This window comes from Coturnix japonica, chromosome 29, assembly GCF_054131305.1.
Source record: "Coturnix japonica strain WE chromosome 29, WE-NBRP24, whole genome shotgun sequence".
Lineage (NCBI taxonomy): Eukaryota > Metazoa > Chordata > Aves > Galliformes > Phasianidae > Coturnix > Coturnix japonica.
This window is the reverse complement of record NC_140691.1, coordinates 8,229,137-8,250,244: the sequence shown is the minus strand read 5'-3', so window position 1 is coordinate 8,250,244 and position 21,108 is coordinate 8,229,137. Positions and strand designations below refer to the sequence as shown.

Below are 21,108 nucleotides of genomic sequence, written 5' to 3'. Positions count from 1 at the left end.
AATACTGGGTTTCATCCTCAAAAGAAGACAGTTCCTCTAAAAAATGAATATTTGCAGCATAATATGATACATTGTTTACAGAATACCGGAACTCCTCTTTCAAATAAGGACACTTTCCCCCTAAAGATCAATTTCTGTTCTAATTTTTGAAATTTACACACGACTTTCACTACATAGACCAGAAATAATAGGTTCTCTCTAAAGCATCACCATTTATCCTGGCGAATATTTGAGTTTCTTTTGAAAATATGAATTTTCTTCACTAAAAATAGCATTTTCTAAACCTAATACCTGTTTTCATAACCAAAAGAAGATATTTTCTCTAGAAAATGATGCACTGTAGCATTATAGGATGCATTTCTACCAGAATACCCGTTTTCCTCTACAAATTATGGACATTTCCACCCAAAATGACAGTTTCTGTTAAAATTTTTACCATTTACACATGAATATCACCACTTCTTCCAGAAAGAAGAAGTTCTCTCTTAAGTATCACTCCGTATTCTGGCAAAAATACATTTTTCTTACCTAAGAAAATGCTTTTCATTCCTGAGTATAGTATGTTCTAAACAACATATGGTTTTTAATTCCCAAAAGAAGATATTCTCTCTACTAAATGATACTTAGGAGCATAATATGACACATTGTTTCCAGAACACCAGTTTTACTCTACAAAATAAGGACAGTTCCACCCGAAATATCAATTTCTGTCAAAACACTAAAAATTTTCACACGAATATCACTACACATACCAGAAATAAAAAGTTATCACTGAAGTATCACTAATTATCCTTGCAAAAATTTCATTTTCTTTCAAAAATAAAGCATTTCATTCCTAAAAATAGCATTTCTAAACAAAATACTGGTTTTCATACACAAAGAAAGACTTTATCCCTACAGAATGATGCTTTGGAGCCTAATAGAATACAGTGATTCAAGAATTCCCAAATTCCTCTACAAAATAAGGACATTCCCACCAGAAATAGCAAGTTGTGTCATAATGTAGAAAACTTTCACACTAATATCCTTGCTTATCTCAGAAATAAAAAGGAATCTCATAAGTATCACTAATTATCCTTTCAAATATTTCATTTTCTTACCAAACTAATGCTTTTCATTCCTAAAAATAGCATTTTCTAAACAAAATACTGGTTTTCATCCCCAAAGGTAGACATTATCTCTACAGAATGTTCCTTTGGAGCATAATAGAATACAGTGTTTCATGAATTCCTGTATTCCTCTACAAAATAAGGACATTTCCACCCAAAATATCAATTTCTGTCAAGATTTAGAGAACTTTGACATTAATAGCAGTACTTATCCCAGAAAAAAAAAAAAAAAAGGTACATTCTTGAGTATCACTTCTTATCCTTGCAAAAATACATTTTTCTTAACAAATACAATGCTTTTCAGCCCTAAAAATATCATTTTCTCCCCAAAATACTGGGTTTCATCCTCAAAAGAAGACAGTTCCTCTAAAAAATGAATATTTGCAGCATAATATGATACATTGTTTACAGAATACCGGAACTCCTCTTTCAAATAAGGACACTTTCCCCCTAAAGATCAATTTCTGTTCTAATTTTTGAAATTTACACACGACTTTCACTACATAGACCAGAAATAATAAGTTCTCTCTAAAGCATCACCATTTATCCTGGCAAATATTTGAGTTTCTTTTGAAAGTATGAATTTTCTTCACTAAAAATAGCATTTCCTAAACCTAATACCTGTTTTCATAACCAAAAGAAGATATTTTCTCTAGAAAATGATGCACTGTAGCATTATAGGATGCATTTCTACCAGAATACCCGTTTTCCTCTACAAATTATGGACATTTCCACCCAAAATGACAGTTTCTGTTAAAATTTTTACCATTTACACATGAATATCACCACTTCTTCCAGAAAGAAGAAGTTCTCTCTTAAGTATCACTCCGTATTCTGGCAAAAATACATTTTTCTTACCTAAGAAAATGCTATTCATTCCTGAGTATAGTATGTTCTAAACAACATATGGTTTTTAATTCCCAAAAGAAGATATTCTCTCTACTAAATGATACTTAGGAGCATAATATGACACATTGTTTCCAGAACACCAGTTTTACTCTACAAAATAAGGACAGTTCCACCCGAAATATCAATTTCTGTCAAAACATTAAAAATTTTCACACGAATATCACTACACATACCAGAAATAAAAAGTTATCACTGAAGTATCACTAATTATCCTTGCAAAAATTTCATTTTCTTTCAAAAATAAAGCATTTCATTCCTAAAAATAGCATTTCTAAACAAAATACTGGTTTTCATACACAAAGAAAGACTTTATCCCTACAGAATGATGCTTTGGAGCCTAATAGAATACAGTGATTCAAGAATTCCCAAATTCCTCTACAAAATAAGGACATTCCCACCAGAAATAGCAAGTTGTGTCATAATGTAGAAAACTTTCACACTAATATCCTTGCTTATCTCAGAAATAAAAAGGAATCTCATAAGTATCACTAATTATCCTTTCAAATATTTCATTTTCTTACCAAACTAATGCTTTTCATTCCTAAAAATAGCATTTTCTAAACAAAATACTGGTTTTCATCCCCAAAGGTAGACATTATCTCTACAGAATGTTCCTTTGGAGCATAATAGAATACAGTGTTTCATGAATTCCTGTATTCCTCTGCAAAATAAGGACATTTCCACCCAAAATATCAATTTCTGTCAAGATTTAGAGAACTTTGACATTAATAGCAGTACTTATCCCAGAAAAAAAAAAAAAAGGTACATTCTTGAGTATCACTTCTTATCCTTGCAAAAATACATTTTTCTTAACAAATACAATGCTTTTCAGCCCTAAAAATATCATTTTCTCCCCAAAATACTGGGTTTCATCCTCAAAAGAAGACAGTTCCTCTAAAAAATGAATATTTGCAGCATAATATGATACATTGTTTACAGAATACCGGAACTCCTCTTTCAAATAAGGACACTTTCCCCCTAAAGATCAATTTCTGTTCTAATTTTTGAAATTTACACACGACTTTCACTACATAGACCAGAAATAATAAGTTCTCTCTAAAGCATCACCATTTATCCTGGCAAATATTTGAGTTTCTTTTGAAAGTATGAATTTTCTTCACTAAAAATAGCATTTCCTAAACCTAATACCTGTTTTCATAACCAAAAGAAGATATTTTCTCTAGAAAATGATGCACTGTAGCATTATAGGATGCATTTCTACCAGAATACCCGTTTTCCTCTACAAATTATGGACATTTCCACCCAAAATGACAGTTTCTGTTAAAATTTTTACCATTTACACATGAATATCACCACTTCTTCCAGAAAGAAGAAGTTCTCTCTTAAGTATCACTCCGTATTCTGGCAAAAATACATTTTTCTTACCTAAGAAAATGCTTTTCATTCCTGAGTATAGTATGTTCTAAACAACATATGGTTTTTAATTCCCAAAAGAAGATATTCTCTCTACTAAATGATACTTAGGAGCATAATATGACACATTGTTTCCAGAACACCAGTTTTACTCTACAAAATAAGGACAGTTCCACCCGAAATATCAATTTCTGTCAAAACATTAAAAATTTTCACACGAATATCACTACACATACCAGAAATAAAAAGTTATCACTGAAGTATCACTGATTATCCTTGCAAAAATTTCATTTTCTTTCAAAAATAAAGCATTTCATTCCTAAAAATAGCATTTCTAAACAAAATACTGGTTTTCATACACAAAGAAAGACTTTATCCCTACAGAATGATGCTTTGGAGCCTAATAGAATACAGTGATTCAAGAATTCCAAAATTCCTCTACAGAATAAGGACATTCCCACCAGAAATAGCAAGTTGTGTCATAATGTAGAAAACTTTCACACTAATATCCTTGCTTATCTCAGAAATAAAAAGGAATCTCATAAGTATCACTAATTATCCTTTCAAATATTTCATTTTCTTACCAAACTAATGCTTTTCATTCCTAAAAATAGCATTTTCTAAACAAAATACTGGTTTTCATCCCCAAAGGTAGACATTATCTCTACAGAATGTTCCTTTGGAGCATAATAGAATACAGTGTTTCATGAATTCCTGTATTCCTCTGCAAAATAAGGACATTACCACCCAAAATATCAATTTCTGTCAAGATTTAGAGAACTTTGACATTAATAGCAGTACTTATCCCAGAAAAAAAAAAAAAAGGTACATTCCTGAGTATCACTTCTTATCCTTGCAAAAATACATTTTTCTTAACAAATACAATGCTTTCCAGCCCTAAAAATATCATTTTCTCCCCAAAATACTGGGTTTCATCCTCAAAAGAAGACAGTTCCTCTAAAAAATGAATATTTGCAGCATAATATGATACATTGTTTACAGAATACCGGAACTCCTCTTTCAAATAAGGACACTTTCCCCCTAAAGATCAATTTCTGTTCTAATTTTTGAAATTTACACACGACTTTCACTACATAGACCAGAAATAATAAGTTCTCTCTAAAGCATCACCGTTTATCCTGGCAAATATTTGAGTTTCTTTTGAAAATATGAATTTTCTTCACTAAAAATAGCATTTTCTAAACCTAATACCTGTTTTCATAACCAAAAGAAGATATTTTCTCTAGAAAATGATGCACGGTAGCATTATAGGATGCATTTCTACCAGAATACCCGTTTTCCTCTACAAATTATGGACATTTCCACCCAAAATGACAGTTTCTGTTAAAATTTTTACCATTTACACATGAATATCACCACTTCTTCCAGAAAGAAGAAGTTCTCTCTTAAGTATCACTCCGTATTCTGGCAAAAATACATTTTTCTTACCTAAGAAAATGCTATTCATTCCTGAGTATAGTATGTTCTAAACAACATATGGTTTTTAATTCCCAAAAGAAGATATTCTCTCTACTAAATGATACTTAGGAGCATAATATGACACATTGTTTCCAGAACACCAGTTTTACTCTACAAAATAAGGACAGTTCCACCCGAAATATCAATTTCTGTCAAAACATTAAAAATTTTCACACGAATATCACTACACATACCAGAAATAAAAAGTTATCACTGAAGTATCACTAATTATCCTTGCAAAAATTTCATTTTCTTTCAAAAATAAAGCATTTCATTCCTAAAAATAGCATTTCTAAACAAAATACTGGTTTTCATACACAAAGAAAGACTTTATCCCTACAGAATGATGCTTTGGAGCCTAATAGAATACAGTGATTCAAGAATTCCCAAATTCCTCTACAAAATAAGGACATTCCCACCAGAAATAGCAAGTTGTGTCATAATGTAGAAAACTTTCACACTAGTATCCTTGCTTATCTCAGAAATAAAAAGGAATCTCATAAGTATCACTAATTATCCTTTCAAATATTTCATTTTCTTACCAAACTAATGCTTTTCATTCCTAAAAATAGCATTTTCTAAACAAAATACTGGTTTTCATCCCCAAAGGTAGACATTATCTCTACAGAATGTTCCTTTGGAGCATAATAGAATACAGTGTTTCATGAATTCCTGTATTCCTCTGCAAAATAAGGACATTTCCACCCAAAATATCAATTTCTGTCAAGATTTAGAGAACTTTGACATTAATAGCAGTACTTATCCCAGAAAAAAAAAAAAAGGTACATTCTTGAGTATCACTTCTTATCCTTGCAAAAATACATTTTTCTTAACAAATACAATGCTTTTCAGCCCTAAAAATATCATTTTCTCCCCAAAATACTGGGTTTCATCCTCAAAAGAAGACAGTTCCTCTAAAAAATGAATATTTGCAGCATAATATGATACATTGTTTACAGAATACCGGAACTCCTCTTTCAAATAAGGACACTTTCCCCCTAAAGATCAATTTCTGTTCTAATTTTTGAAATTTACACACGACTTTCACTACATAGACCAGAAATAATAAGTTCTCTCTAAAGCATCACCGTTTATCCTGGCAAATATTTGAGTTTCTTTTGAAAATATGAATTTTCTTCACTAAAAATAGCATTTTCTAAACCTAATACCTGTTTTCATAACCAAAAGAAGATATTTTCTCTAGAAAATGATGCACTGTAGCATTATAGGATGCATTTCTACCAGAATACCCGTTTTCCTCTACAAATTATGGACATTTCCACCCAAAATGACAGTTTCTGTTAAAATTTTTACCATTTACACATGAATATCACCACTTCTTCCAGAAAGAAGAAGTTCTCTCTTAAGTATCACTCCGTATTCTGGCAAAAATACATTTTTCTTACCTAAGAAAATGCTTTTCATTCCTGAGTATAGTATGTTCTAAACAACATATGGTTTTTAATTCCCAAAAGAAGATATTCTCTCTACTAAATGATACTTAGGAGCATAATATGACACATTGTTTCCAGAACACCAGTTTTACTCTACAAAATAAGGACAGTTCCACCCGAAATATCAATTTCTGTCAAAACATTAAAAATTTTCACACGAATATCACTACACATACCAGAAATAAAAAGTTATCACTGAAGTATCACTGATTATCCTTGCAAAAATTTCATTTTCTTTCAAAAATAAAGCATTTCATTCCTAAAAATAGCATTTCTAAACAAAATACTGGTTTTCATACACAAAGAAAGACTTTATCCCTACAGAATGATGCTTTGGAGCCTAATAGAATACAGTGATTCAAGAATTCCCAAATTCCTCTACAAAATAAGGACATTCCCACCAGAAATAGCAAGTTGTGTCATAATGTAGAAAACTTTCACACTAATATCCTTGCTTATCTCAGAAATAAAAAGGAATCTCATAAGTATCACTAATTATCCTTTCAAATATTTCATTTTCTTACCAAACTAATGCTTTTCATTCCTAAAAATAGCATTTTCTAAACAAAATACTGGTTTTCATCCCCAAAGGTAGACATTATCTCTACAGAATGTTCCTTTGGAGCATAATAGAATACAGTGTTTCATGAATTCCTGTATTCCTCTACAAAATAAGGACATTTCCACCCAAAATATCAATTTCTGTCAAGATTTAGAGAACTTTGACATTAATAGCAGTACTTATCCCAGAAAAAAAAAAAAAGGTACATTCTTGAGTATCACTTCTTATCCTTGCAAAAATACATTTTTCTTAACAAATACAATGCTTTTCAGCCCTAAAAATATCATTTTCTCCCCAAAATACTGGGTTTCATCCTCAAAAGAAGACAGTTCCTCTAAAAAATGAATATTTGCAGCATAATATGATACATTGTTTACAGAATACCGGAACTCCTCTTTCAAATAAGGACACTTTCCCCCTAAAGATCAATTTCTGTTCTAATTTTTGAAATTTACACACGACTTTCACTACATAGACCAGAAATAATAAGTTCTCTCTAAAGCATCACCATTTATCCTGGCAAATATTTGAGTTTCTTTTGAAAATATGAATTTTCTTCACTAAAAATAGCATTTCCTAAACCTAATACCTGTTTTCATAACCAAAAGAAGATATTTTCTCTAGAAAATGATGCACTGTAGCATTATAGGATGCATTTCTACCAGAATACCCGTTTTCCTCTACAAATTATGGACATTTCCACCCAAAATGACAGTTTCTGTTAAAATTTTTACCATTTACACATGAATATCACCACTTCTTCCAGAAAGAAGAAGTTCTCTCTTAAGTATCACTCCGTATTCTGGCAAAAATACATTTTTCTTACCTAAGAAAATGCTTTTCATTCCTGAGTATAGTATGTTCTAAACAACATATGGTTTTTAATTCCCAAAAGAAGATATTCTCTCTACTAAATGATACTTAGGAGCATAATATGACACATTGTTTCCAGAACACCAGTTTTACTCTACAAAATAAGGACAGTTCCACCCGAAATATCAATTTCTGTCAAAACATTAAAAATTTTCACACGAATATCACTACACATACCAGAAATAAAAAGTTATCACTGAAGTATCACTAATTATCCTTGCAAAAATTTCATTTTCTTTCAAAAATAAAGCATTTCATTCCTAAAAATAGCATTTCTAAACAAAATACTGGTTTTCATACACAAAGAAAGACTTTATCCCTACAGAATGATGCTTTGGAGCCTAATAGAATACAGTGATTCAAGAATTCCCAAATTCCTCTACAAAATAAGGACATTCCCACCAGAAATAGCAAGTTGTGTCATAATGTAGAAAACTTTCACACTAATATCCTTGCTTATCTCAGAAATAAAAAGGAATCTCATAAGTATCACTAATTATCCTTTCAAATATTTCATTTTCTTACCAAACTAATGCTTTTCATTCCTAAAAATAGCATTTTCTAAACAAAATACTGGTTTTCATCCCCAAAGGTAGACATTATCTCTACAGAATGTTCCTTTGGAGCATAATAGAATACAGTGTTTCATGAATTCCTGTATTCCTCTGCAAAATAAGGACATTTCCACCCAAAATATCAATTTCTGTCAAGATTTAGAGAACTTTGACATTAATAGCAGTACTTATCCCAGAAAAAAAAAAAAAAGGTACATTCTTGAGTATCACTTCTTATCCTTGCAAAAATACATTTTTCTTAACAAATACAATGCTTTTCAGCCCTAAAAATATCATTTTCTCCCCAAAATACTGGGTTTCATCCTCAAAAGAAGACAGTTCCTCTAAAAAATGAATATTTGCAGCATAATATGATACATTGTTTACAGAATACCGGAACTCCTCTTTCAAATAAGGACACTTTCCCCCTAAAGATCAATTTCTGTTCTAATTTTTGAAATTTACACACGACTTTCACTACATAGACCAGAAATAATAAGTTCTCTCTAAAGCATCACCATTTATCCTGGCAAATATTTGAGTTTCTTTTGAAAATATGAATTTTCTTCACTAAAAATAGCATTTTCTAAACCTAATACCTGTTTTCATAACCAAAAGAAGATATTTTCTCTAGAAAATGATGCACTGTAGCATTATAGGATGCATTTCTACCAGAATACCCGTTTTCCTCTACAAATTATGGACATTTCCACCCAAAATGACAGTTTCTGTTAAAATTTTTACCATTTACACATGAATATCACCACTTCTTCCAGAAAGAAGAAGTTCTCTCTTAAGTATCACTCCGTATTCTGGCAAAAATACATTTTTCTTACCTAAGAAAATGCTATTCATTCCTGAGTATAGTATGTTCTAAACAACATATGGTTTTTAATTCCCAAAAGAAGATATTCTCTCTACTAAATGATACTTAGGAGCATAATATGACACATTGTTTCCAGAACACCAGTTTTACTCTACAAAATAAGGACAGTTCCACCCGAAATATCAATTTCTGTCAAAACATTAAAAATTTTCACACGAATATCACTACACATACCAGAAATAAAAAGTTATCACTGAAGTATCACTAATTATCCTTGCAAAAATTTCATTTTCTTTCAAAAATAAAGCATTTCATTCCTAAAAATAGCATTTCTAAACAAAATACTGGTTTTCATACACAAAGAAAGACTTTATCCCTACAGAATGATGCTTTGGAGCCTAATAGAATACAGTGATTCAAGAATTCCCAAATTCCTCTACAAAATAAGGACATTCCCACCAGAAATAGCAAGTTGTGTCATAATGTAGAAAACTTTCACACTAATATCCTTGCTTATCTCAGAAATAAAAAGGAATCTCATAAGTATCACTAATTATCCTTTCAAATATTTCATTTTCTTACCAAACTAATGCTTTTCATTCCTAAAAATAGCATTTTCTAAACAAAATACTGGTTTTCATCCCCAAAGGTAGACATTATCTCTACAGAATGTTCCTTTGGAGCATAATAGAATACAGTGTTTCATGAATTCCTGTATTCCTCTGCAAAATAAGGACATTTCCACCCAAAATATCAATTTCTGTCAAGATTTAGAGAACTTTGACATTAATAGCAGTACTTATCCCAGAAAAAAAAAAAAAAGGTACATTCTTGAGTATCATTTCTTATCCTTGCAAAAATACATTTTTCTTAACAAATACAATGCTTTTCAGCCCTAAAAATATCATTTTCTCCCCAAAATACTGGGTTTCATCCTCAAAAGAAGACAGTTCCTCTAAAAAATGAATATTTGCAGCATAATATGATACATTGTTTACAGAATACCGGAACTCCTCTTTCAAATAAGGACACTTTCCCCCTAAAGATCAATTTCTGTTCTAATTTTTGAAATTTACACACGACTTTCACTACATAGACCAGAAATAATAAGTTCTCTCTAAAGCATCACCATTTATCCTGGCAAATATTTGAGTTTCTTTTGAAAATATGAATTTTCTTCACTAAAAATAGCATTTTCTAAACCTAATACCTGTTTTCATAACCAAAAGAAGATATTTTCTCTAGAAAATGATGCACTGTAGCATTATAGGATGCATTTCTACCAGAATACCCGTTTTCCTCTACAAATTATGGACATTTCCACCCAAAATGACAGTTTCTGTTAAAATTTTTACCATTTACACATGAATATCACCACTTCTTCCAGAAAGAAGAAGTTCTCTCTTGAGTATCACTCCGTATTCTGGCAAAAATACATTTTTCTTACCTAAGAAAATGCTTTTCATTCCTGAGTATAGTATGTTCTAAACAACATATGGTTTTTAATTCCCAAAAGAAGATATTCTCTCTACTAAATGATACTTAGGAGCATAATATGACACATTGTTTCCAGAACACCAGTTTTACTCTACAAAATAAGGACAGTTCCACCCGAAATATCAATTTCTGTCAAAACATTAAAAATTTTCACACAAATATCACTACACATACCAGAAATAAAAAGTTATCACTGAAGTATCACTAATTATCCTTGCAAAAATTTCATTTTCTTTCAAAAATAAAGCATTTCATTCCTAAAAATAGCATTTCTAAACAAAATACTGGTTTTCATACACAAAGAAAGACTTTATCCCTACAGAATGATGCTTTGGAGCCTAATAGAATACAGTGATTCAAGAATTCCCAAATTCCTCTACAAAATAAGGACATTCCCACCAGAAATAGCAAGTTGTGTCATAATGTAGAAAACTTTCACACTAATATCCTTGCTTATCTCAGAAATAAAAAGGAATCTCATAAGTATCACTAATTATCCTTTCAAATATTTCATTTTCTTACCAAACTAATGCTTTTCATTCCTAAAAATAGCATTTTCTAAACAAAATACTGGTTTTCATCCCCAAAGGTAGACATTATCTCTACAGAATGTTCCTTTGGAGCATAATAGAATACAGTGTTTCATGAATTCCTGTATTCCTCTACAAAATAAGGACATTTCCACCCAAAATAACAATTTCTGTCAAGATTTAGAGAACTTTGACATTAATAGCAGTACTTATCCCAGAAAAAAAAAAAAAAAGGTACATTCTTGAGTATCACTTCTTATCCTTACAAAAATACATTTTTCTTAACAAATACAATGCTTTTCAGCCCTAAAAATATCATTTTCTCCCCAAAATACTGGGTTTCATCCTCAAAAGAAGACAGTTCCTCTAAAAAATGAATATTTGCAGCATAATATGATACATTGTTTACAGAATACCGGAACTCCTCTTTCAAATAAGGACACTTTCCCCCTAAAGATCAATTTCTGTTCTAATTTTTGAAATTTACACACGACTTTCACTACATAGACCAGAAATAATAAGTTCTCTCTAAAGCATCACCATTTATCCTGGCAAATATTTGAGTTTCTTTTGAAAATATGAATTTTCTTCACTAAAAATAGCATTTTCTAAACCTAATACCTGTTTTCATAACCAAAAGAAGATATTTTCTCTAGAAAATGATGCACTCTAGCATTATAGGATGCATTTCTACCAGAATACCCATTTTCCTCTACAAATTATGGACATTTCCACCCAAAATGACAGTTTCTGTTAAAATTTTTACCATTTACACATGAATATCACCACTTCTTCCAGAAAGAAGAAGTTCTCTCTTAAGTATCACTCCGTATTCTGGCAAAAATACATTTTTCTTACCTAAGAAAATGCTTTTCATTCCTAAGAATAGCATATTCTTAACCACATCTGCTTTTCATCACCAAAAGTAGAAATTTTCCCTACAGAATGATGCTTTGGAGCATAATAGAATACAGTGTTTCTAGAATTCCCAAATTCCTCTACCAAATAAGGACATTCCCACCAGAAATATCAATTTATGTCAAAATTTAGAAAACTTTCACATTAATATCCTTGCTTATCTCAGAAATAAAAAGGAATCTCCTAAGTATCACTAATTATCCTTGCAAAAATTTCATTTTCTTGCCAAAATAATTCTTTTCATTCCTAAAAATAGCATTTTCTAAACAAAATACTGGTTTTCATACACAAAGGTAGACATTATCTCTACAAAATTATGCTTTGGAGCATAACATGGTAGATTGTTTCCAGAATTCCTGTATTCCTTTACAAAATTAGGACATTTCCACCCGAAATATCGATTTCTGTCAAGATATAGAGAACTTTGACACCAATTGCTGTACTTATCTCTGAAAGAAATAAAAAGTTCATTCTTGATCATCACTCTTTATCCTTGCAAAAATACATTTTTCTTACCAAATAAAATGATTTTCATTCCTAAAAATTGCATTTTCTAAACCAAATAATGGTTTTCATCCCCAAAGAAGACATTTTCTTTACTGAATGTTGGTTTGTGGATAAGAGAATACATTATTTCAGGAATTCTTGTTTTCCTCTGCAAAATAAAAGACATTTCTACCCCAGTTATCTGTCTCCAGATGCAGGTCAACCCAATGCTGTCATGACTTGAGCAGGTTGCCCTCCCTTTGCTGCTTAACCCAGTACTGCCATGCCATGTGCAGGGTGCCCTCCATCCAGCAGCAGCTCAACCCAATGCTGCCATGCTATGTGCAGGGTGCCATCCAGATGCAGCTCAACCCAGTGCTGCCATGCCATGTGCAGGTTGCCCTCCATCCAGCTGCAGCTCAACCCAATGCTGCTCGTCCATTCATTGCTCACCTGCTTCTGCTCCTGCAGCAGCTTCACACACTGCAGCGCTGTTAATGTTCCGCTGGCAAATTGGGCCCGCATTGCTGCACCACTCACACAGCTCCTTGCAGGACCTGAACCAATTGCAGAATGGGGCCGGTGGGTTCCGTGCTGAGCCACTGCCCCTTCCCCACCCTGGGTGGCTTCTATGAGGTCAGAGTGTCATTGTGACACACCAGCACAGGAGGGTCCTTGAAGGTCACAGTGGGTTTGTGTCTATGTTGGGTTTGGGTTTGAGGATTGGATTTGGGGTAGGGTTGGTTTTAGCTTTGGAGTTTGGTTTTGTGTCTATGTTGGGTTTAGGTTTGGGGTTTGGGTTTGGGGTAGCTGTGGTTTTAGGTTTGGGGTTTGGGCTTGGGGCAGGGTTGGTTTTAGGTTTGGGGTTTGGGTTTGGGATAGGATTGGTTTTAGGTTTGGGGTTTGGGTTCAGGGTAGGGTTGGTTTTAGGTTTGGGGTTTGGGTTTGGGGTAGGGTTGGTTTTGGTTTGGGTTTGGAGTAGGGTTGGTTTTAGGTTTGGGGTTTGGGTTTGGGGTAGGGTTGGTTTTAGCTTTGGGGTTTGGTTTTGTGTCTATATTGGGTTTAGGTTTGGGGTTTGGGTTTGGGGCAGGGTTGGTTTTAGGTTTGGGGTTTGCGTTTGGGATAGGGTTGGTTTTAGGTTTGGGGTTTGGGTTCAGGGTAGGGTTGGTTTTAGGTTTGGGGTTTGGGTTTGGGGTAGGGTTGGTTTTGGGTTGGGTTTGGGGTAGGGTTGGTTTTAGGTTTGGGGTTTGGGTTTGTGTCTGTGTTCAGTTTGGGGTAGCTGTGGTTTTAGCTTTGGGGTTTGCATTTGGGGCAGGGTTGGTTTTAGGTTTGGGGTTTGGGTTTGGGGTAGGGTTGGTTTTGGGTTGGGTTTGGGGTAGGGTTGGTTTTAGGTTTGGGGTTTGGGTTTGGGGTAGGGTTGGTTTTAGATTTGGATTAGGGTTTGTGTCTATGTTCAGTTTGGGATAGGATTGGTTTTAGGTTTGGGGTTTGGGTTTGTGTCTGTGTTCAGTTTGGGGTAGGGCTGCTTTTAGGTTTGGGGTTTGGGCTTGGGGTAGGGTTGGTTTTAGATTTGGATTAGGGTTGAGGGTAGGGTTGGTTTTAGATTTGGATTAGGGTTCAGGGTAAGGTTGGTTTTAGGTTTGGGGTTTGGGTTTGTGTCTATGTTGGGTTTGGGGTAGGGTTGGTTTTAGGTTTGGGGTTTGGGTTTGTGTCTGTGTTCAGTTTGGGGTAGCTGTGGTTTTAGCTTTGGGGTTTGCGTTTGGGGCAGGGTTGGTTTTAGGTCTGGGGTTTGGGTTTGGGATATGGTTGGTTTTACGTTTGGGGTTTGGGTTTGGGGTAGGGTTGGTTTTGGGTTTGGGTTTTTGGTTTGGGGTAGGGTTGGTTTTAGATTTGGATTTGGGTTTGGGGCAGGGTTGGTTTTAGATTTGGATTAGAGTTCAGGGTAGGGTTGGTTTTAGGTTTGGGATTTGGGTTTGTGTCTATGTTGGGTTTGGGGTAGGCTTGCTTTTAGGTTTTAGGTTTGGGGTTTGGGGTAGGGTTGGTTTTCGATTTGGATTTGGCTTCAGGGTAGGGTTGGTTTTAGATTTGGATTAGGGTTCAGGGTAGGGTTGGGTTTAGCTTTGGGGTTTGGGTTTGTGTCTATGTTGGTTTTGGGGTTTCAGTTTGGGGTAGGGTTTGTTTTAGATTTGTGGTTTGCGTTTGTATCTATGCTGGGTTTGGGTTAGGGGTACAGTTGGTTTTAGGTTTGGGGTTTGGGTTTGTGTCTATGTTGAGTTTGGGTTTGTGTCTGTGTTGGTTTATGGTTAGGCTTTGGCACTGGATTAGGGTAGGGTTGGGTTTGGGTTAGGCTTCGGCCTTGGATTAGGGTTCGGTTTTGGTTTAGGGTTTGGGATGGCATTTGGGTCAGAGTTAGGGTTGTGAATCATGCACAACTTAAGCAGATCCAACCTGAAGGACAAAGGCGCTGGAGTAAATGTCAGCTCAGGAACAGAACTGGGAGTGGGCCGCAGAGTTTGCTTTCAAGGGAAGATTGGACAGATGTGCTGCTGTTGAAAATAAGATTGCAGATGTGCTGGTGTTGAAGATAAGATGGCAGAACAGATGCCTCAGCTGGATGTAGCATCAACAGGAACCAGTTTGGGCACCCCCCCTTAGAGAGTTGGGCATTTATAGTGAGAATGGCTATTAGCCTTCATCCCACCACCACCAGAGATGTTCATTAATGCTTGGAATCTCTGCCCATGTCATTGGGATTAATGACCATGTATAGGCTATGCCTATCAATGGGTAGTCGCTGCAGTGATCCCCACGCACCCAGTGCTGCAATAAAGGGAACAGAACTCATTGGCGTGTCACATTCCTGTCTTGATTTCGTTGGCTTCACCATGGCCACAGCTTATAGGACTGGTCATAGATCAGCTTCCAAAGCCCCTTTTTTTAAAGGAGATGCCACAAAGCTGTACTGCCTGGTGGTGTTGTTGATCAGGTAGTAGAGAGCATTCAAAAGGCTCCAAATGATGCATTATAGAAAGCTGCAGCCACATCATGAATCCCTTCCCCTGCCCCCATCCCCAAATCCATCACCAATCAACCCCTCCATCCACGGCCCCAAATCCCCCCCTTCCATTTCTAGGAACCTATGAAGCTACATTGTGTGCCTCCGGTGGCACAGTGGTTAAGGACGCCACTTTGCAACACCAGAGGCCCGGGTTCAAATCTCCCCTGTGTCGCAAGTGGTAGAAGTGCCGCTCTGCTACACAGGAGGCTCAAATCCTGGGGGTTGGACTCGATGATCTCTAAGGTCCCTTCCAACCCGCATGAGACTGTGATACTCTGATACATCCATGGCCCCAGATCCATCTCCAATGAACCTTTATTCACAGCCCCAAATTCATCCCTCCATTTAGAGGAACCAATGAACCCCTTTATCCACAGCCCCAAATCCATCTCCAATGTACCTCCACCCATGACCCCAAACCCATCACCAATGAACCTTCATCCACCACCCCAAATCCATCCCTTCCATTTATAGGAACCAACGAACCCCTTCATTGATGGCCCCAAATCCTTCCCTTCCATTTATAGGAACCAATTAACCCCTCCATCCCATCCCCAACCCCCCACTTCCCCCTTCAGCCTCAACGCACAGAACTGACACATTGTGGGCCTAAAAATGAACCCAAAATCCAAACCCTAAATAAACAGGCCCAAAATGATGCAAAATGAACCCAAAACCAGACCCCAAATTAAGCCGTGGGGCTTCCAAACTCCACCTCAGCACCTTCCCACCTTTGGCTGCTTGATGCCCCCCATGGCAGCAGCTCTCCTGCCCTGCTGCAGCCTGTAGAGCATCTCCCCCCGGTTCCTCCTCATCTTTTCCTCATAGCTTCGGCCCTTTAAGGTCACGACGTCGCCATATTCCTCCTTCAGCTTCTTCATCACAGCCTTCAGTTCCCCTTCGTACCTCGTGAGCTCTGCATTCAGCTGTTGCCGTGTCTCACCAGGCCATGATGGGAGCCCATGTTGGCCTTGGAAGCCATTGGGGTTGGAGTCTGGGATCCCACGTTGACCTATAAAGAAGCCATTGGGGTTGGAGTCACAGCCACCCAGGAGGGGGGTTGAAGGCAGAGCACAGATGAGGGTCCTGCATCCTGAAGGAGCATCTGGTACAGAGCAGACACATCTGAAGGATGAGCTCCAGCATGGCTGGCACCAACAAGGAGCAACCCAGGATGAGCAAGAACGGCCCCAGGGTGGGAACTGCCTCTGGACAGACATGCAGTGACACTGAAGGTACACGTGCCCACAGCCACCAAGGGAGCGGTGCTGCAGCCAGTCTTGGGATGGAAATGGCACTTTCCATCTGCCACCTCCATCCTGCCCAGCAGTGGGAGGGGTGCCAGGAAGCAGCAGATGCAGAGTGTGACCTGCTTTTATTTTAATCTCCAGAGCGAGTTGCCGTCTGGGATGCCGTGGCAGCCTTTGTATGAGAGAATCATGGAACAATTGGAGCAGGAAGGAACCCCAAAAGGGCACCCGGTCCCACCGCCCTGCGGGGAACAGGGACACCTACCTCCAGATGAGGTTGCTCTGAGCCTGGTCCAGCCTGGCCTTGAAAGCCTGTCTGGGCACCCACCACCTCTCTGGGCAAGACATCCCAGTGCCTCACCACCCTCCAGCCAAATCCTTCTTCCTCCCATCCAAAGCCAATCTTCCCTCTTTCTGCCTGAAACTGTTTCCCCTCCTCCTATCCCAAGTGACCCTGCTAACAGCTTTAGAAAGCCTTCATGCAGCATGAAAACATGCCTGTGAGCAAACAAGGAGAGAGCAGCAAGGATTGCTGTTGCACTGCGTCACGCCGCTCACTGCCCTCTCCTCCCTTACCAACTCCCCAAAATAAAGCCCACCCCCCCCCCCCTTCAATATATACTCATTAATAACACACACACACACACCCTTTATATAGAAACCCGGAACGCAGCGTTGGGTGCGGCGCAGCCCCGGGGCAGGAAGCGCTGATGATGGGAGGGGGCTGGGCCATATACACTCATATGGGCCCGCCCCTAAGCTCTGCCCCCCTGCACGGAAGGACACAAAGTTCCCCTGTCGTGGCTGTGGGTGACCACTAGGGGGCGCCGTAGGCATAAAGATTGCCCCCCACGCCCCTTCCCCTTCAACCCAATTTGGTTCCAAAGAGACCCCCCCGCCCCCCCCATTAAACTGGGGTCTTAGAGTGCCCCCACTGACTCCAAATACCTCCCCCAACCCACCCTATAGACCCCAAACCCACCCCACTGCACCCTAATCCCACCCCACAGCCCCCAAACACCCCCCCAAGCCCACCTTAAAACCCCCAAAGTCCACCCCATAACCCCCAGATACCCCCCAAACCCACCCTATGGCCCCAAAATCCACCCCTCAGCCCCCAAATACTCCCTTAAACCTACAATATAGACCCCAAACCCACCCCACTGCACCCTAATCCCACCCCACAGCCCCCAAACACCCCCCAAACCCACCTTAAAACCCCCAAAGGCCACCCCATAACCCCCAGATACCCCCCAAACCCACCCTATGGACCCCAAATCCACCCCTCAGCCCCCAAATACCCCCTTAAACCCACCCTATGGATCTCAAATCCACCCCTTAGCTCCAAAATACCCCCTTAAACCATGCTGGAGCCTTGGGGGCGGCTGTTGGCGGCCCTCAGCCCACAAACCTCTTCCGCTCCCTCTGCCGTTCCCCCCCCTCCGCCCCACGCAACCAGGTCAGGCCTCTCCGGTCTCCACTCCCCCTTCCCCCCATTATCCCCAATGGGTCCGTGCCGTAACCCGCTCCCCCGGAGGGAACGCGTGCTCTGCAGAAATGAGTCCCCTGGGAAACGCGATCCGCTTCACTGGTGTTCCGCCCTTGCTTTGGTTCCTACGGCCTACAGAGCCGGAGGAAGGCGATCCCGGGAAGGGGGGGGGGGTGGTGTCCTCAGAGGGGTGGGGACGTGTCAGCTGTGTCTCCACGGAGGGCTGTGTGTCCCCCCCCTACAGGTGGAGCTGCTGCTGCTGCTGCTCGTGTACCCCCGTGGGCGCCCCCCCCCACCACCCAAAACGAAGGGGGGCTGCGGGGATACCTGAGAGTATTGGCTCGGGCGCCCGGCCCGCCCCGGCCCAAAGCGTGCAGCCGCTACCTGCGGCGTTTGGCTGCCCGGAGCCTGGGGGGGTTACGGGTGGGCTTTGGCACGATGGGGAGCCCCGGAGGGGGGTTACGGCTTTGCCTCCGTTTGGAGCCCGACAACGCGACCCCCCCTCATCGCCTCCACATCCTGCCGGTGCTGCTGCAGATGGGGGGGGGGGCTCAGGGCTGATCGGTGCGGTTGGAGTCGGGGGGAGCAGAATTAAGGCTCACCCTGCGCCCCTCCCGGTTTCCCCCCCACCCCCCACTCCTCCCGGTCAATGCCCTATTCAGCTCCTAAGGCCCCGGGCGATGGGGGGTGTCTCCGACTCCTCTTTGCCCCCCCTTCCTTTACCCGTAGCGGCTCAATTGCGACCCTCCCCCCACCTTGGGATGCCTCCAGGCGACGCCGCATGTTCGACGCCATGTGGGAAACGCTGGGAGTGGGACCCGAAAGCCAGTTGGTGTGAGAAGGGGCTCGGCCCCCCGCCGTCATCACCCCCTTCATGTTGGATGAAGGGGACGGAGATGGGGGGTGGGTGGCGGCCGCCTCGTTGCCCCCCCGTGGTCTGGCCATAGGAAATAATTCATCTCGATGGTTTTCTTATGGATTCATTTGCTTCCTCGAGGTTGTCCTGACATTTGGCAATTTCCTTCAGTAGCGTTTTGAGCCTTTTCACTTCTGCATCCTTCTGCTGTAGAAATATCACATTCCAAACAGGACGAACCAGATCATTTTAGAAACAATTACAAGCCAAGTTGCATTTTGGTGTTAAAAACAGCCATAGACTCATAGAATAGCCTGGGTTGAAAAGGACCACATTGTGCAGGGTCTCCAACCAGCAGACCAGGCTGCCCAGAGCCACATCCAGCCTGGCCTGGAATGCCTCCAGGGATGGAGCATCCACAACCTCAATGGGCAACCTGTTCCAGTGTGTCACCACCCTCTGTGTGAAAAACATCAACCTAATATCCAACCTAAACGTCCCCATATAACTTTAAAACCATTCCCCCTTGTCCTATCACTATCCACCCTTGTAAACAGCCATTCCCCTGCCTGTTTATATGCTCCTTTCAAATACTAGAAGGCCACAGCGAGGTTTCCCTGGAACCTTCTCTTCTCCAAGCACAACAAGCCCAGTTCCCTCAACCTGTCCTCACAGGAAAGGTACTCCAGCCCTCTGATCATCTTACTGGCCCCCCTTAGCGTTATTTGCAATTCTCTTTTGCCTTCCTGCAAGCACACCTGCTTCAGGGCACATTTCATCCCACTGTTAGGCCTTGTAAGAAGCACTATGGAAAGTCCATATGCAGAAAACACTGGCATTCCATTCACTAACTGAGAAACTATTCTGCCCTTGCTCCTGACTCTTGTCCCTGCCTCCTCCTGCACTGGGCAGTGTTTGTGGGCAATGAAAGAAATACCCACATTCTGGAAAATACAGACAAAAAAGAAACAGGCAGAAAAGCGGCACTAATACTTTGTCACTGGTGGGAATCTCCACAGAAAGTGCTGTGCTAAAGGTGTGAGGTTAAGGGATCATCACTGTCATGATAAAAGTCACAGCATGGAAGATTTAGCGATGGCGTGCTGACTAGAAGGAAAAAACAACACTTACCTTGGAGCTTGTTCATTTTCTCTCCTATCATCGGATATCTTCTCATCATCTACGTAGCTCTGAAGTTGGCCAAAGCCTGTTGCCATGAGCTTTGCTAAACGCAACAGTGCTGTGGCTCAGAGGTATTACACCGGCACATAGCATAGGAGAACTCCATAACCCAAGTGTCAAGGGAAGAAGAAAGGGGAACTGTTACAATTAATTACGTTCACTAAATTGATAATTGTAGGCTTCTTGTCACACACTACTGCCTACAGCAAAACAGCACAGATGTTGACAACTGTGATTTCTGCATACAAGCAACCACTCGAGGCTGAGCACACTCTCCTGTCCCTTTGCCATGTCTAGAAAGACCCAGAAGAGCTCAGTGTTCTCTCGCTGTTAGTTTACATCCTCCAAGCACTTCCAAAGGCACGCTGCTCTGTAGAAAAAGCTGAGCTTATCAGAAAGTTTGTGCAGGAAGAAGGCAGCAGTGTCAGTGCACGTCATCCTGGGGGATCTGAAAGCATTTGTGAAGAGAACAGGGAAAGAAGAGGGAAGAGAGCAAAACCAACAGGCACTAGCACTGCTGCCCACAGGGGGCGGGGCTTGAGGCACGGCCTGTTCCAGAGGGGGGCCTGGCACAGTTAGGGCCAGCTCAGGGCCCAGAGCAGAGGGGGAGCAGGCAGAGGCAGGGCCTTGGGGCCCAGGATGGAGGAGGACCAGGCACAGCTGGGGCCAGCTCAGGGCCCAGAGCAGAGGGGGACCAGGCAC

At 39.7% G+C, this 21,108-nt stretch overlaps 1 protein-coding gene across 3 annotated transcripts; it reads right to left on the bottom strand.

Moving 5' to 3' along the window:
• Positions 1-15,926: 15,926 nt before the first annotated feature.
• On the bottom strand, positions 15,927-20,874 carry LOC146755960 (coiled-coil domain-containing protein 87-like). 3 transcript variants are annotated; one of them, XR_014937831.1, is made up of 2 exons: positions 17,527-17,736; positions 15,927-16,641 (listed from the first exon to the last, which is right to left on the bottom strand). XR_014937831.1 is itself a non-coding variant. In XM_085525118.1 (2 exons), the coding sequence occupies exons 1-2, from the start codon at positions 20,402-20,404 to the stop codon at positions 16,346-16,348; spliced, it is 345 nt and encodes a 114-aa protein (XP_085381244.1). In that variant the 5' UTR covers positions 20,405-20,874; the 3' UTR covers positions 15,927-16,345. The 3 variants fall into 3 exon arrangements, 1 of the variants encoding a protein (XP_085381244.1); XR_014937832.1 differs by lacking the exon at positions 17,527-17,736 and adding an exon at positions 17,145-17,436; XM_085525118.1 differs by lacking the exon at positions 17,527-17,736 and adding an exon at positions 20,356-20,874.
• Positions 20,875-21,108: the final 234 nt, after the last annotated feature.

What these genes read in the sequence shown, in the direction of transcription:
- LOC146755960 (XM_085525118.1), bottom strand. Translation starts at nt 20,404, where the DNA reads ATGATGAGAAGATATCCGATGATAGGAGAGAAAATGAACAAGCTCCAA. An exon ending in GAAAATGAACAAGCTCCAAG is followed by an intron (nt 16,642 to 20,355) that starts GTAAGTGTTGTT and finishes GCTTCTTTATAG; the next exon opens with GTCAACGTGGGATCCCAGAC.